At 35.8% G+C, this 18,401-nt stretch overlaps 1 protein-coding gene across 5 annotated transcripts in view; it reads left to right on the forward strand.

Moving 5' to 3' along the window:
- The window catches only part of CNKSR2 (connector enhancer of kinase suppressor of Ras 2), a 277,577-nt gene that overhangs the window by 118,837 nt on the left and 140,339 nt on the right, over window positions 1-18,401 (forward strand). For all 5 annotated transcript variants that reach the window (XM_025438375.3, XM_025438372.3, XM_025438399.3 and 2 more), the window contains exon 6: window positions 14,715-14,834. In XM_025438375.3, coding sequence (XP_025294160.1) covers window positions 14,715-14,834 — 120 coding nt within the window. The remainder of the gene's footprint in view (window positions 1-14,714; window positions 14,835-18,401) is intronic.

The following is an 18,401-nucleotide window of genomic DNA, read 5'->3' on the forward strand; positions in this document are numbered from 1 at the left end:
GCTCTGCTCTTATGACCTAGTCACCTCTCGATGACTCCACTCCCAAAAAAAATAACTTCGGGGATTAGGTTTCAACATAAGAATTTAGAAGGAGGCACAGACATTGAGTCTATAATAGATAGTGAGGAATAAAAAAATGTATGCATGCTGTTTTTAAATGAAGGTTATTGGGACTCCTGGGTGGCTCAGCGGTTTAGCACCACCTTCAGCCCAGGGCGTGATCCTGGAGTCCCGGGATCCAGTCCTGTGTCGGGCTCCCTGCATGGAGCCTGCTTCTCCCTCTGCTTATGTCTCTGCTGCTCTCTCTGTGTCTCTCATGAATAAATAAAATAAAATCTTTTAAAAGATTTTTTAAAATAAAAAATAAAAAAATAAATGAAGGTTATTAAGTAAATCAAATAAGGGGAGGTGGTGGGGGATAGGGTAACTGGGTGACAGGCACTAAGGAGGGCACTTGATAGGATGAGCACTCGGTGTTATATGTTAGCAAATTGAATTTAAATTAAAAAATTAAATAAATGAAATAGATAAGTATCATTAGATAAATCAGAAAGGTAATACAAATATCACTGGATTTATATATTTCTTAAAGAGGTAAGTTCTGCATCCCCAACTTAAATCACAAAGACTACCATTACTTCCCAGTGGCTATTTTCCCCAGAAAACAAGGAATCCCTCTGACATAGTAATGAAGTACAAATTTTCACATATTAATTCATAAACACAAATACATACACATACAAAAACATACATTAAAAATGTTCAAATCCTGATGAGAATCGAATGAAATTATAATGGACATACCTTACTGCTATGCATATACATTCTTTTTTTTTTTTTGCATGTACATTCTTTAAACCTTTTTAAGTTTTAGGTTTTAAGGCTCAGAAACATTAATACTGGTATTATGTAGCATTTACAGTATGCCTCAGGCACAATTTCAAAAAGTGCTGTATATAAACTAATCATTTGTACTCATAACAACCTTATGAGATAGATTTTATTACTATCCTCTCCATTTTACAGATGAGGAAACAAAGCACAGGAAGGTTAGTTGACTTTCTTGAAGTGACACAGTTGGAAAGGATTTAAGACAGGATTTAACTTGGGCAGTCTGGCTCCGAGTCTATATTCCTAAACTATCATGAGAATCTGGTCTAAAAAATTATACAACACAATAAGATTTTCTGTAGCAAGAATTTAGAGTAGCATAATGTATAATAGTGAAAAATATGATAGAATAGGGTAATGTGTCAGTAAATTATGGTACAATTATGAGATAAAATATTTTTCATAGTTACTATTTGAAATTATATTTGAATGTATAATTTATGAATAAATTATATTTATGAATATACCTAAAATATTTATGTTCCAGTGTTCAAAAAAGATTCTAAATAATAATGCTAAGTAAAAACCAGATTAAAAGCATGATAAACACAAGTCATCATTGTTGAAAATTTTAAAAGAAAATATTCTGTTAATATTTATTGTGTTTACTTAATAATAGCTGATTTTTTTAAAAAATTTTAAATATCTTCCCAATTTTCTTCAATTAGTTTGCATTGCTTTTTAAAAATTTTTGTTTATTTTTTAAAGATTTTATTTATTTATTCATGAGAGACACAGAGAGAGTCAGAGACATAGGCAGGAGAGGCAGGCTCCCTGCAGGGAGCATGATGCAGGACTCAATCCTAGGACCCCGGGATCATGTCCTGAGCCAAAGGCAGACACTCAACCACTGAGCCACTCCAGTGCCCTACATTGATTTTTTTTAAATTAAGGATTTTATTTATTTGACAGAGAATGAGAGAGAGCACAAACAGGGGAGGGAGAGGGAGAGAGGGAGAAGCAGACCCCCTGCTGAACAGGAAGTCTAATGCAGCTCTATCTCAGGACCCTGAGATCATGACCAAAGTCAAATCCAGACACTTAACCAACTGAGCCACCAGGGTGCCCTTGCATTGCTTTTAAAATAAAATTACAGAAGTATGTATTCTATTAGATTCATAATCTTGATGGCTTTCAGTGGATAATTTTATGGTACACACATTAGATTTCCTGTTGCTCACAGTTCTTTAAGATGGGAGTTTTTTATGCTTAAAATTCAAAAGTAGGAGACTCAGAAGACCAAAAAGCTGGATGGAAAAGAGGGTTGGTTGGTTGATTGTTGTGGTAGACAGAGATGTCTGGGAATCTGAAATGTGAGAATGAACAAAAGGAAACTGGATAACTTGGGTTTCCTTGGAATTTGTCATTAAGTATAATGGAACTGACAGCAAAGTGCAGTCATAAAGGGCAAAAAAGAAATGCAGATGATGAGTCCACTATACATCTGAGTGATTATTGGCTTATGATAAGCAGGAAGGTATTTCCTCTCTCTTGATCTGATATTTCCCTCTCAGTTAGGCTTTGGCCCTGATGACACCTTCCCTGATATGTTGGAGCCCATCTGTTTTTGCTCTGCACAGATGCTGGTTTTATAAACAGTAAATCAGGTACAGGAAATCTGGAGTTTTCTTGGGTTCCATATCCTACTTTTTTTCCCATCTTTCACTAAGTCTTTGAATCCGGAGAGAGGAGCACTCCTGACAAGCCATTTGAGACCTTGTGCTTTGGCAGACTTAAACTGTGCTTATCACAGCCCTGCTGCTCTCGTTGGTGGGCCTGGAACACTTGTCAGCTTTGGTGAACTCCTGGAAATCTCAGGTCAGACGTGATCACGAAAGTCACATTGTTTAAATCTGATTGTACTGAGCTCAAATATACAGCTTTTACACTGACCAACAGTGTGGTCTTATATATGGCACTTGCTTTGTACTGGCATTTTATCCTCATTGCTTTCATAAAAATAACTAAAAGAATAAATACAACGAATGCCTATTTTATTATGTTAGTATTAAGATTATCTTTTTGTTATATAGTACTTTACAGTTTATAGGAAGGACATTCTCATAAATGCTCTTTTCTCTCTTTTCTCTTTTTCCTCCAAGCTATTCTTTTTCTTTACTAATTTAGGTTTGATCATGAATTAGGCTTATTTTGGCATGTTGACTACTTGTTTTATTTCATAAATATTCATGTAATTTTTTCCCTATCTTTAAATGTATGTGTTCTTTACTCCTAACCTCCATCTGAGCTGAGAGTATTGTGCCTTCTCTGGTATCTAGACTAGAAATGGCTAAAACTACACAGAACCAACAGGTCTAAGGGAAGAGCCTCGAGGAGAAAATAAAGAGCTTATTTGAGACTGCCCCACCATCTACATTCTATTATTTATGTAAGCATAGCTTTCTTCTGATTACCCTAAAGCTTGAGGATATAAGTAGTAGGACAGCAGCATCCCATAATAAAATAAAAATGATATTGCTATTTTATCTTTAAAGATTTCTTTAAAATAGTGGCACTCTAATGACATCATAAAAATAATTTTACATTGGTCTTCAGAAGGTCCCTAATGCTTTGAAAAGGAAACTTTGGCAATTATAGCCAGACTCTCTCTTAAAGCTGTGGTTTGGAGCTGTTGCAAGTGGAGATTTTTCTTTTAAATGTATGGTTGATATTTTAGTTGCAACTGTAGCATTCAGACATGCAGATTATGGGCTGTCTCATTAAAACAGGAATTCTAATACTGAATTTTATAGGTGAAAAGCATTAATAAGAGGCTTCTTTGTTTTCACAGTTAATGTGACCCTTCTGTATTGGCCTCCTTCACTGTCTTTGTGCTCAGCCTGAAGAAGCATGCTAACACTATTACTGAAATAGGCATTGATTTCTTGAGTGTTGTATTAGACTATCTTCAGGTTTTGACATTTTGATGGTTAATTGCCTTATAAATTATTTTAACTGTAACTTAACTTCTCCACAATCAATGTCTTATGGAGGAACTAAGAAATCAGAATATAATGGAGGTAAAAAAATGTTTGTCTTTTCTAGGACAAAAAGAAAGTGTGTGTATATACTAAAGTGAATGTGGCCATACATAATGAATTAAGATAATCTCTTTTTATTTTTTTAATATTTTATTTTTTATTCATGAGAGACACACAGAGAGAGAGAGGCAGAGACATAGGCAGAGGGGAGAAGCAGGCTCCACACTGGGAGCCCGATGTGGGACTCGATCCAGGGACTCCAGGATCAGACCCTGGGCCAAAGGCAGGCGCTAAACCACTGAGCCACCCAGGCATCCCAAGATAATCTCTTTTTAATGTGTTTTATTATGATTTGGATAGACATTATGTACATCAGTACGTTTATATGGATATTCTTACTAACATTACATTTGCTGATCACATTATGCATTATAAAATGCTTACACATACTAACTCTGACTGTGCAGTCCTTGTTCTCAAAGAATATTTGTTTTTGTTGGGGAGTCAAGTGAGGCAGAGTAATGTAGTAGAAAGAGTACCAATTTGAGAGTTAAAGAGATTTGGTGTCCTGACCTCATTCTGGCACTTGCTAGCTGTGAACAAACTAAATTAGCCTTTCTGATTAAGTTGGAGGATTGGAGTATCTGTGTTTTTCTAAGGTCTAAATGCCATAATTCTTTGGTGATAACTCACAAAATCAGTAAAAAACAGTATGGTCACATGAAGTGATAAATTGAAGGGCCATCTTCCTTTGAGACCATTCTTTTTTTAATAATAAATTTATTTTTTATTGGTGTTCAATTTGCCAACATACAGAATAACACCCAGTGCTCATCCCGTCAAGTGCCCCCCTCAGTGCCTGTCACCCATTCACCCCCACCCCCCACCTTCCTCCCCTTCCACCGCCCCTAGTTCGTTTCCCAGAGTTAGGAGTCTTCATGTTCTGTCTCCCTTTCTGATATTTCCTACCCATTTCTTCTCCCTTCCCTTCTATTCCCTTTCACTATTATTTATATTCCCCAAATGAATGAGACCATATAATGTTTGTCCTTCTCCGATTGACTTATTTCACTCAGCATAATACCCTCCAGTTCCATCCACGTCGAAGCAAATGGTGGGTATTTGTCATTTCTAATGCCTGAGTAATATTCCATTGTATACATAAACCACATCTTCTTTATCCATTCATCTTTCGTTGGACACCGAGGCTCCTTCCACAGTTTGGCTATCGTGGCCATTGCTGCTATAAACATCGGGGTGCAGGTGTCCCGGGGTTTCATTGCATCTGTATCTTTGGGGTAAATCCCCAGCAGTGCAATTGCTGAGTCCTAGGGCAGGTCTATTTTTAACTCTTTGAGGAACCTCCACACAGTTTTCCAGAAGGGCTGCATCAGTTCATATTCCCACCAACAGTGTAAGAGGGTTTCCTTTTCTCCGCATCCTCTCCAACATGTGTTGTTTCCTGCCTTGTTAATATTCCCCATTCTCACTGGTGTGAGGTGGTATCTCATTGTGGTTTTGATTTGTATTTCCCTGATGGCAAGTGATGCGGAGCATTTTCTCATGTGCGTGTTGGTCATGTCTATTTCTTCCTCTGTGAGATTTCTGTTCATGTCTTTTGCCCATTTCATGATTGGATTGTTTGTTTCTTTGGTGTTGAGTTTAATAAGTTCTTTATAGATCTTGGAAACTAGTCCTTTATCTGATAGGTCATTTGCCAATATCTTCTCCCATTCTGTAGGTTGTCTTTTAGTTTCTTATCTTGATGAAGTCCCAATAGTTCATTTTTGCTTTTGTTTCTTTTGCCTTCGTGGATGTATCTTGCAAGAAGTTACTGTGGCCGAGTTCAAAAAGAGTGTTGCCTGTGTTCTTCTCTAGGATTTTGATGGAATCTTGTCTCACATTTAGATCTTTCATCCATTTTGAGTTTGTCTTTGTGTATGGTGAAAGAGAGTGGTCTAGTTTCATTCTTCTGCATGTGGCTGTCCAATTTTCCCAGCACCATTTATTGAAGAGACTGTCTTTATTCCAATGGATAGTCTTTCCTCCTTTATCGAATATTAGTTGACCATAAAGTTGAGGGTCCACTTCTGGATTCTCTATTCTGTTCCATTGATCTCTGTGTCTGTTTTTGGGCCAGTACCACACTGTCTTGATGACCACAGCTTTGTAGTACAACCTGAAATCTGGCATTGTGATGCCCCCAGCTATGGTTTTCTTTTTTAAAATTCCCCTGGCTATTCGGGGTCTTTTCTGATTCCACACAAATCTTAAAATAATTTGTTCTAACTCTCTGAAGAAAGCCCATGGTATTTTGATAGGGATTGCATTAAACATGTAAATTGCCCTGGGTAACATTGACATTTTCACGCTATTAATTCTTCCAATCCATGAGCATGGAATATTTTTCCATCTCTTTGTGTCTTCCTCAATTTCTTTCAGAAGTATTCTATAGTTTTTAGGGTATAGATCCTTTACCTCTTTGGTTAGGTTTATTCCTAGGTATCTTATGCTTTTGGGTGCAATTGTAAATGGGATTGACTCCTTAATTTCTCTTTCTTCAGTCTCATTGTTAGTGTATAGAAATGCCACTGACTTCTGGTCATTGATTTTGTATCCTGCCACACTGCCATGAGACCATTCTGTATATGATCAAAGACAGTATGGATTTTTTTTTGGACACTGGATTTTTTTTAACTATAGTTGCAGTCACTGTAAATTTCTTCATCAAGGTAATAGAATCAGTCTGGACAGAAATCAAACTGTAACTTAAACAACAAGTTTAATCTAAATAATTATTAAACAGGGGTGCCTGGGTGGCTCAGTTGGTTGAGCATCCAACTATTGATTTTAGTTCAGGTCATAGTCTCAGGGTCGTGGGATTGAACTTCCTGTCAGGCTCCCCACTCAGCCCAGAGACTGTCCCCCTCCCTCTGATCTCTCTCTCAAATAAATAAATAAAATATTCTTAGGTAGGTAGATAGATAGATAGATAGATAGATAGATAATTAAACTATGATAGAAGGGTACCTATACAGATGTAAAGAAAATGTAAAGTGTTCCCTAGGATGGGGTGAAGGAGGAGTATATTCAAGGAAGAACAACTAATAGGCAGACACCCTCCCACCAACCAAGGATTTCAGGCTGAAGGTCAGAACTCATTGGAACCAGAGGGTTGCATCTTCACTGGGTTGCCTAAGTCAGAGCTGGTCCACTGTTACCAGGCAAGTAGGAAACAATCCTCCAGGATATAAGCAAGTGATGCTGGTGGGAGGGCTCACAGAGGGTGGGGTGGTACTGTGGGTATGAGGCTGAGAGGACCCCATGATGGTGATCCCTGAGCCCAGGCCGAGGCTTCAAGGTTACTGAGGGACTGCAGGGTCTGGGCACCACAGGATGTTCTCACACACATCCATCACTGATGGACCATGCTGTAGGAACAAGACAAAACAAAATGCAACACTAGGGAACCTGAAAGAGAAGCCTCCTTCCCCCTGTAATGTTTCTTTAGCGCCCTCTACTGATAAGATCTTAACAGTGTGCTTTCTGTAAAGCAGACCTGCGGGAAGAGTCCGGACCATATCACAGAGCAAGCATCGAAGGGTGAATTTAGAGCTGAGAGCCAGTAAATCCATAATTAGCACAATGCAATCAGCTCTTTCCTCCCAAAAAACCACATTGGCAATTTTTAATTTCTCAACTATAAATGAAGACATTGCTCCCTGGTCTTAGCTATTTGTTCCCTTTCTGCCTGTAAACTATATATATAGTGCCTGGATTTTCATGAAGTTGTCTAATCATAATGAACTTCTTCAGTCTTGCTATTCGAGTCTAAAGGAAAATGGCATCCTCTTCCTAATAACCTACATCTTAGTTGAGCCACTGGTATGGCCAGACCCTTGTTAATTTTGAGCCTCGAATGTAGCACGACCCCTAATGAATGTTCTCTCAACTACCTGGGGACCCACTGCAAGTCGGCCTACCTTTATTTCTTGCCCTTGAGAGAACAGACAAATAGAATGGAGATTTTCCCAGATCAAATTCTGGTTTCCAGATGACTGTTTCCCTATCAGAAACCAGAGGAGAGTGGAGCCTCCTGTCTCAACTTTAATTCAGACCAGGATGTCTCAGGAATGCCATTGGAAGTAAGTTGGAAGTATCATGGGTCCACTTCTTGCTCATCAGAGCTGGTATACACATTTGGGACTGATGTTCTCTCACTATTTGGTACTGACCTCATCATTTGCAGATGATGGTTATTTTAAAGTGTTATCGCCTCCTTTCCATTATCAGGAACACAAGGACAGCATGCTTAATGTCAGTGATAATAAGCACAAAGCCAAACTGATCACCTGCAACACTCCCGGTTGTGAAATACTTGAACATAATAGTTTGCATTTGAATCATTAGCAGATACTCAGTGATTGTTGAGTGGATGAATGGCTTTATAAAATGGTGGTGGTGGTTTCTTTTCATTTTGTTAGTTGTTAGTTGTGTTTTTTTCTCCACCATCAGAATTTGAAACCTAAAGGAATTGCAGAGTTTTCTAGGTCTTGTTGGAACAAATTTCATGTAACTTTCATTTATTTGTTCCTTACAGTTGCACTCTGAAGCTATTTGAAACTCTTAATCTTTACTGTATACAAATAGAATTTTTAATTTAGGTTAAAATTAAAATTTTATTCTTTTGTATTCGTTTTAAGTTTAAAAAACTGTCTCCTGGGGATCCCTAGGTGGCTCAGCGGTTTAGTGCCTGCCTTCAGCCCAGGGCATGATCCTGGAGTCCCGGGATCGAGTCCCACATCAAGCTCCCTGCATGGGGCCTGCTTCTCCCTCTGCCTGTGTCTCTGCCTCTCTCTCTCTCTCTCTGTGTCTGTCATGAATAAATAAATAAAATCTTAAAAAAAAGTCTCCCCTTCAATTCTCTTTATTCAATATGAGCAAGAAATTCTTCCTGTGTTGGAGAATGTTTATGTGGAATAATAGTTTTGAATACCAATCTAAATTCTGTTTGTGGATTTTATTTTCAAAGTTACCTATGATTGTTCACTCCTTGCATCTTGTTAGGGAACCATCATAACTAGAAGTACAAAATTATGGGATGCCTGAGTGGTTCAGCTGGTTAAGCATCTGCCTTCAGCTCAGGACATGATCCCGGGGTCCTAGCATTGAGCCCCACATCAGGCTCCCCACTCAGTGGGGAGCCTGCTTCTCTCTCTCTCCCTCTGCCACTCCCCCTGCTTATGTTCTCTTTCTCTCTCTCTCTGTCTCTCTCTCTCTCTCTCTCATATAAATAAAATATTTTTGAAAAAGTACAAAATTGTTAGCTCAACAGAGATCTGTTAAGTACTAAGATACTAAGAATACTATATTTCTGAATGAGGCTTTTATCATTTAGAGTTCTCACTAATATTAAAATAAATGTGTACTGTTTTATAAAACAAAACCTGTCTTGTTCAAAAATACAATGCAAATGCTGCCCTAAATTGGCATAGAATTGCATGATATATAATACTGAATTATACTAATATACAAACCAAATTAAAAAATTAAAACATGCTTTGTCCTCTAGACTATTTTAATTGAAATATTATTTATATTAATAACTTTTAAAGTGTATACAATATCAAAATAAAACTTTTGTTACTATTTCCATTTTATTGATAAGAAAACCTGAATCATTTAAGCTGTTCTTAAATTGTACCTTTCATATTATTGTTGCCTTCTTAAAATGTTTATACATTCGTTTGTTGTTTCCCCATTTTATCTTAGCTTTTATATTCTTGTCCCTTGTATATATGTATATACCCAAAACAAAACAAATGTCCTTTTGTAAAATTTTTTTTTTGGTAAAATCTTTTGTTAAGCTTATGAGCCTGAAGTTCTTTCATATGTCAAATGAATTTCTAATTTTCTAATCTAAAGATAGTTCCATTCATTTCTTCTAGAACACTCAGAATAACTGACCCAGTACTTCACTTATTTGGAAAAACATAAATAAAAATATTTTCAGTACCTCATTCATGTCTAAGTATGCTCCGATGCTAACCCACATAGGAAAAACTTCTTTCCTATCCCTTAGCTTTTCACTATTGTTTGTATCTAGAGTACTTTTGGTGTTTCCTTTTTAAAATACAATAGCTGAAACTTCACATATTAATTTAAAAAGTATTTAATAAAGTCAGCAATAACGAAATAATGCTGTTATTACTAGTTAATATATTAGCTAAAGGTTGCTGTTTCTCAAATCTCCACAGTGACTAAAATGTTGCTTTTACAACTGTTTTAAAACCATTTTGTACTAAACATGCTGTGCTCAGATTTTTTTTCCCTTTAGAACTTTTAGTTTTGGGTGAACCAGCCATACACATATGTGCAAATATATATATAATATAGTATGTATATAGAACATAATATGAAAACTTTCCATTTCATTCTGAAATATGTAATATTATATTAACTCATGACTGAAATCAGCATGAACAACTGTAGAGAAAAAAAGTCACAGTACCACTAATTCTAGCCCAGTACCCTTTTTTGTTTTAAAAGGTTCTTGAGTCAGAGTTAGCATTGTTCGTCAACTGCTATTTAGTCACTATTTTTTTTTTTTTTGTCACCATCTTGGGTAGCTTATAACAGAATCGAAGGGTCAATTATAATACTCATTGCCATTTTATGTTTCCTTTAGCTTTATTAAAGGTGTATTATTTACTGGGCTTTAATTCTAGGTTCAAATTTTTCTTTCTGTTTTTAGAATTTAAAATTTTTTGGCATGAATATTGCAAAAATAGCAGAAAAATACCCTTAATACAAATGATTACCAAGTCATCTTCTAGCTAGAATAGAGTTGTTCTTTTGCTGCTAAAATAACTTTAAGTTTTCCCAGAGAGCTGTGCCTTTCAGTCTCAAATCTACTACTCCTTATCTAAACTGCATTCTAAATTGCAAGAATGCTTCAGGATTGCCTTGTATTTCATTACACTACATAGTTTAAGTGTGCTATATAACATCCATTTAATACATACTTAGATTTTAAGCAATACAAAGTGAATTTGATCAAAAACAAGTTGAAACTTAAGGACTGAAATAAGAGATTGTAAGCATAAAGATTAAGAATTCAAGTCCTTCTTCTGCCAAAGCAATGACTTTGATCTGTTTATTTAGCCTTGCTTTCTCTTCTGCTATGCTGGCTATAATAATATCTACTTCAGGAAATTGTTATAAGGATAAATGAGATAATGAATATGAAGTATAACTGGCCCTTTAACAATGCACCAAACCGCTACGCAGTTGAAAACCTGTGTATAAACTTTTGACTCCCAACAAAACCTTTAACTATTAAATAGCCTACTGTTGACCAGATAAATTGGTGATCAACATATAGTTTGTATGTCATATAGTATATATAGTGTAGTCTTACAATAAAGTAAGTTACAGAAAAGAAAATGTTATTAAGGAAATACTAAGGAAAATACATTTACAGTACTGTACTCTAAAGATTCTGTACATAAGTGGGCCCACACAGTTCAAACCCATGTTGCTCAAAGGTCAACTATTTTACATTGTGCCAGACATGTGGTAGGTACTCTGTAATATTGATGTTCACTTATAATGACAAAATAGAGGATATATTTTCTTACCATCTTACAGTTAATTTTCTTTTTCTAGAATATACTATAAAGTAGTATAATACCCAGTAGATAATAATGTGCTTTAAAATGATAACAACATAATATCACATGATTTTACTGAATGTGCAAATTTACTTTTTACAAGAATGCGTTAAATAACTTCCCTGGAACTTTGCCTAGTATTCTTAATGTGGTTTCCTGCAGTGGCTTGATGTATGATGCAGTAATGAGTACAGAATTAGCATATAAAGCCAGACCATTTTATACTCCTTCTAATTGGCTTACTTAGTCAAGTGCCAAATACTACAATATAAAGGTTCTAGTACATTATCTCTAAAACAGGCAACAAGGTTCTAGTGGAGTTTCTTTTCTAAGTCTTCCCATTATTTTTTTTTCAAGATCTTTAATCTGTAAAGTCAACATTTTACTCATCTTTTGTATTCCAGCAGACCTTGCACATAGCAAGTATTTGGCAAACAAAATTGCTCAAGAAGAGGAATCTGAGAAAATGATTTGCAACTTAATACAGTGAATTTAATTGGTATTTTCTTTTTTGTAAACACATCTACAGTCTAGTATTTCTGCCTTTCCTCCTTCTACCACACTTCTAAGGGCTTCCAGTGCCTGAATAGGAGAGCTACTTTTGCTCATTACCAGTGTGTTCTATGAGGCCCTGAATGTTGTAATGTACACATATTGAGCCATTTATATACATCCATTACTTTCCTATCTATTTATGCACTGGATTCTTGAAATACTTCAATTTGTAGAAACTATAAAGGTTTCTTTTTAGTATACTGATTTAGATTAACATGTATTTATATGTTATATATATATGTCATATATCATTTAGATTATCATGTAATCCAAGTATCCTATTTAGAAACTCTTAAGAATCAACTACATTATCTCTCCTCTTGAGATAAAGAGAAAACAGGAATGAAAATGTACCCACACATGAGAGGAAAGGAATAGCTAAAAGATTTAAATCTGCCCCAAAGTGTTTTCTTTCCTTTGAAACAGCAGCGATTTAAAATGCAGCTGCTTGTTGTGTTAAGTGCTGCCATTCATTTCTTTTCCCCGTGGCTGCTGATGAATATTTTCAAGAAGAATTAAAACACACACACACACACACACACACACACAGAGGCACACACAACTGGCGTCCCAGGATATGCTACATAATATGTGAGACCTAGTGTAAAATGAAAATGTCAAGTCCATTCCTTGTTCAAGAACAATGGAGAATTCCAAGAGCACAACAGCAGAGATTAATACTAAGTGCAGGCCCCTGTGCAACTGCACAGGTCACGTGCCTCCATCTGGCCCTGTAGGATTCCCAAGTTCTGGGAGATGTTCTTCCTCTTGGCACTATGCTTAGCAGCTCTTCAGGGTAAATACGTTCATTATATCTGAGCATTGAGATTTAAACATCAGAGAGAGTAAAGAGATGTGAACTCTCCCATCGTGGCCTTGCAGTGTGATTACTGGTCATTATAACATGGTCAACAAAGCCATGTAATGAAGAATAAGGAGATAATTCATCTCATGAGTAAGGAATAAGCCCTTTGAAGGTAGAGAAAGCAACAGGGGAAAAATAAGCATTTATTTAGTATGTTATTTGGATAGAAGCCATATTAGGCTCTTTTTCATACATTAATACATACATTAACCTGATTAGTCATATGAACCATATGAAGCAATTTTTATTATCCTGTTTTCTACAAGAGGAAGTTGAGCCTCAAGGATATAAAATAACTTGCTAAGAGTTACACAGCAAGTAACTGGCAGTGTAGTGATTGCCCACATCTGTCTTCATATCAAGCCCATGTTTTTTCCATGGATATTGGTATCTTGCCGGCTGATGTCTGGCTCTGGAGGCTGATGGCTGCAATAAAAGTGCAGCCTTGAGAAGCAGATACAAACAGGAGTGTGATTACAAGGGAAATTTAGCTTGGCAGTTTGTTTGGTGTGAGGAAGCGGAACCTAACACAGACTGAGAGGCCATGGGCCATGCACAGAATGCAGCAAATAAAAAGAGAGTCCTTATTATATTGACCAGGCAGAGAGAACTGTGCTCCCTTACAAAAGAGCAATGCAGTGGTCACAGGACAAATGTAACATGTTGGAAATGAACAGAAGATGACACCTTGATTGCTGCAAAATAATAGCCCTTCCTACAGTAAAGGTAAAATAATAGTAACAATAATAAATAATAAACCAAACGATGGACACCAGGTTTTAGTAAGTACAGTGAGAGTCTGAAGTGTCTAAAGGCTGGTATATTTGAGGAGAGTATACTCCAAGCTCCATTCACTTAATGTTCCACTTTCTCTATAATTTTACCATGTCTCTTAACTGTATCATTATGGATATAACATATTTTAAATCTATTCTATAAGCAGCATGAATGGATTTATCCTAACCTAAAGTACTGGCTTTCTATCCTCAGTCCAGCCACTCTACTAAGTGTTAAACCTCATTTTCTCTTCAGTTTACTCAGTTCAAACTTACTGAGTACCTTATAAGTTACAGGATCTCTCTACCTGGTGTGGGTGGTAGGGGGGGAGGCGAGAAAGAGAAGTCAGGGATAAGTAGGACATGGTTCCTGCCTCCAGAGGGCTTCAGAATGAAATTATACAATTTCAGACTTCATAGAATGCTGAGAAACCAATATAGAGGAAATGGCAAACTTTGCCTGGAGGAGGTAGGAAACTTTATATACCAAGGTAACCTTGAGCAGTAAAGTCTAAACAAATAAGTAGGAGGAGTTCACTGAGGAGATTTGGAAGATTCATCTTCCTGGTCGTTACTGGATTTTTCTTTTAACTTTTCTGATCATGATCATCAATGTTTTGGAAATTATTGAGTTCAGTTCAATCCAATGGTTGTTTTCAAGAAGTTCTCAGATGATTAAGATTGTTTAGAAACAGTCATTTGATTTTAGGTCGGATGAATCAAATAATAGAAACAATACATAGCCATAACTCTCTTTAATACTTCAGTGTTTAGTTCCTATATCCATAATTTAGAATATAAATGTAGGGTGTGTGTGTGTATTCGCCTGAATACCTTTCTTAGGCAGATTTTGTAGAATAAAATGTCAACTACTTCTACCATTTCTTTTATTTATCCTTGTAAGAACATTAAAACAAAAAGTGATTCGTATGTTATATACAACCTGTGATTACCATAATTTCTTTACTTTCAGTGTAAAACTCTTTCTGGAGTCTGTGACCACATCATATCCCTGTCATCGGATCCTCTGGTTTCACAGTCTGCACACCTGGAAGTGATTCAGCTGGCAAACATCAAACCAAGTGAAGGGCTGGTAAGAGCTACCACGTTTGTCAAAGCTGCCATCCATCAGCGGACAGCTAATGATGTGGGAAAAGCAGCCTCCAAATATGGGAATCTATAAATTCTAACAAACTTTAAATATTTTGGTATTTTTTTCTAGAGGTAATTTAAAGTAGTGGGAGTTTGTCACGATAAGAAGTTTTATAAAGATAAATGAAAATGAAAAATAATTTAGAATGGCAATTTCTAAATTACCTTGTTTACTTTGGTAACAAATTAGCTTTTATTATATTCTTTCACCCCGCCCCCTACCAAAGTTCTTTAGGTTTAAAGGAAGTTGAAGAGTTTTATACTAAGAATCAGTGTTACTTGCCCATGCAAGTAGGTGTTTTGTTTGTTTTGCTTTGGTTTGTCATGGTTTTAATAGGGCACTTTTCCCTTAAGTTGTGTAAGCCAAACAAACACGATATTGTTTATAACTCACATCCATTATTTCTTACAAGAGTGAGTAAGCAGGTGGATTTTGCCAAAACTAGGCTGACATCTAGGAGATGTAATTTTTATTGTGTAATAATGAGGATAATCATATATATTTTATTCACTTGATTAAAGTTGTATTGTTATAAATTTAAACCAAAGGAGAGTTTTTTCTTTAATAGGCCTCTAGAAAGAAAGCATATAAAATTATTATTAATGAGAGAGAGACAATAAACAAGAAACTGGCTAGAGAACATCTTACCCAATACACAACTATGATTTGTTAGTTTGGTGCTGCAGTGTTTCCACTTTCTCGCTGTGGATGAATTTTCCTGGGATATAATTATTCATATTTTAGAACATAGAAATCTCGGAAATAATATAATTCAACTAATATATTCTAAAAGATCTCTAAGTTTAACTTTTTATGTGGCTTTTCTTCAATTCATAACTGATTTTTCAGAGTGAGGCCATCTATTCGACAGAGTGACTTTCTGCTGATATTTGGCAAATTACTTTTGGTAACTATAGTTTCTCCATGCTTTTGTGGCTTTTATCAGTGTTTTCCTGGGAAGATGGAAATCAGTATTTCAGACATAGCTAGCAAGTATGTCATCATCATAGCTTCTGAGTGCAATATCAAAATTTTTATTTTTAGATTTTAAGTTTTAAGAGCTTATTTTTTAGCATTTATAAACTTATTTGAAGTTAAATTTATGATTTTAAATTCTTACTGTTCCTTTTGGTTATCTTTACACAATCCAGTTTCATTTAAAGCATCTTTCAACCTATAATATTAAAATTTTTCCTTTCTGTATTCCCCTTTTCAGTGGTTATAAAGGAAAAAGAATCTCTCTCAGCATGATTTGTGGAGTGAGAAATCAGGAATTAATACATACTCTATTAGACTAGGAGTCAGGACACTGGGATACAAATTACTTACATAAAATATAACTGTGAGTGTGATCTTGAGGAGATATGGAGGAGTAAATTTAACCTTCTTGGCCTTGCTATTTTCATGTGTAGAATGTTGGGGACAGAAAGGGAGAGTGAGCTAGATCAGCCTTAAGGTTTCCTCTACCTCTATGAGTTTGCAGTGCTAAGGACAGTATTTGGAGAAAAGAGGAGCCTGATTTTTTCCCCCACTAATTTCCACTGAAATCGTGAGAAATAGTAACCACGTCAAGTGAGTCAATTCAGTGCTAATTAAAGGACTTTAAGAAATCTTCATGTTTTTAGTGAAAGGTATAGCCCTAGACACATCTTTTATTTTTTAAATTTGAAAGAGGTAGATGTAAGTCTGCTCTTTGAAACAGATTCAGTTAGTCTGAGAAAGATCTGGAAGAGAAAAGAAAATACATGCGTGCTTACCATTTGCCAAGGGTTTTCTCACAACTCTTTACTTTCTTATTTTTGCAAATGAGAACAATGGAATCACAGATTTTCACCAATTTGCCCTATGTCACATATGTGATATACAATAGAGGTCAATCTCAGTGAAGTATACCTTAACAAAGCTTTTCCTATTATCACACATCTAAAGTTGGAATCGCCAAAGGGAAGTACAAGAGGTTTAGGAGGGTAACTTTAAAACCGGAACCATCTAGAGAAACAATTTTTAAAGGACACTTGGCAGCATTTCATTGGGAAAATATTTCCAAGGGGGGGAAGAAAAAACCAAAATGTTGACTATTAATAAAAAGTGAAATAAAATTTATATTGTGATTCATGTTAAAGAGATGCCCAAATAGAAATTTTATATGATATTTTTTTCATTTTAAAAATCAGATACCATTAAGCAAGTTTAATCAGTCATGTTTGGAATAAATAGATCTGAGGACTTTGGTAACATTTTTAGCGTGTGCTTAGACATAGGAAATGTCTTAATGGTAAATGAAGGAAAGAAATAGAGGTGGGAGAGTACCAAGCTTTAGGGAAGTTTAATTAGCTTAAAACATCTGCAGAAGGTCTTCTGCCAGTTTCAGAACAACATCTTTCATAGGCAAAAGGTAATTGCTTGGTTCTTCCACTGATAAACTGGATAGATTATTCATCAGCTTTCCACCTAATTAATCAGATCCCCTGGGATTTCTTAGTTAAGAGTCCTAAGCGTTATAACGAATGATGGGAAACATAGTTATGATTAAAACCTGCAACTAGCCTCTAAAATGCTTTTAAACGACAATGATTAGCAGAAAATTAAAGGAGGGAGAATGAAAGCTATTAGAACATAACAAAACTAGATTGGAACCAAGAAATGAGTTGAATAGAGAAGAAGGGGTTCGGAGGGACATCCCCTGGGGAAGCCTCTTGGCCTCCGAGAGCTCTTTTGCTATTAGACTTGGATTATCCTCAAATATGCCTTACTCCATTGACTTGATTGTGAGGTTGCTTTGGTGCGCATTGGTCAACTGACATTCGGAGACCAAGTGAAGCAAATGTCATTTTGGCAAGCTAAGCAGGAGAGAAGGAGCTATTCAAGTCAGCTCCAGAATTAATTAATTGTTTTTTTTTAAAAAAAAGGAAGAAAGAATTAAGGTTTTGATGAAATGAAAGGCCAGATTTGTCTCACTTCCAGAAAAAAAGCCATTTGAATTACATGTCCTCCTGCTGCTTGACCCTTTCTCAGAGGTGAACAAGTGATCAGCTGTAGTACTGTGGACTCTTCATTATTTGGAAGATGATTAATTTGAAACTCATCCAAGCAACTTGCTTCTTTTACTTTCTTTGAGTACCTGACGTTTTTGGCCATTTTTTCTCATTAATACTACCAGAGGGAGGTAAAAAGAATGAAGTCAATTTTGATTATTAGAAGCATTTATTAAGCAAATGGTTTATTAAGCAAATGGTTTATTAAGGTTAGAAATGAAAATATCGCATAAAACAGTATCTTCATTCTTTGAGGCATTTAAAATTGCTTACATGAGGTTGTTAGAATTGAACTTGGTATACATAGTTATATCCTCCTTTATTTAAGCATTTAAAAAAATTTTATCCATCTGAAAAAAATTTACTTTAATATAAATCATAGAACATTTTATTATATATAAACAATGATGAGATATTCTTCCTTTAAATAACAGATACCTGCTTTAGCTTACAATTGCCACTTTTGAGGTTC

Source organism: Canis lupus, chromosome X (genome assembly GCF_003254725.2).
Source record: "Canis lupus dingo isolate Sandy chromosome X, ASM325472v2, whole genome shotgun sequence".
Classification (NCBI taxonomy): domain Eukaryota; kingdom Metazoa; phylum Chordata; class Mammalia; order Carnivora; family Canidae; genus Canis; species Canis lupus.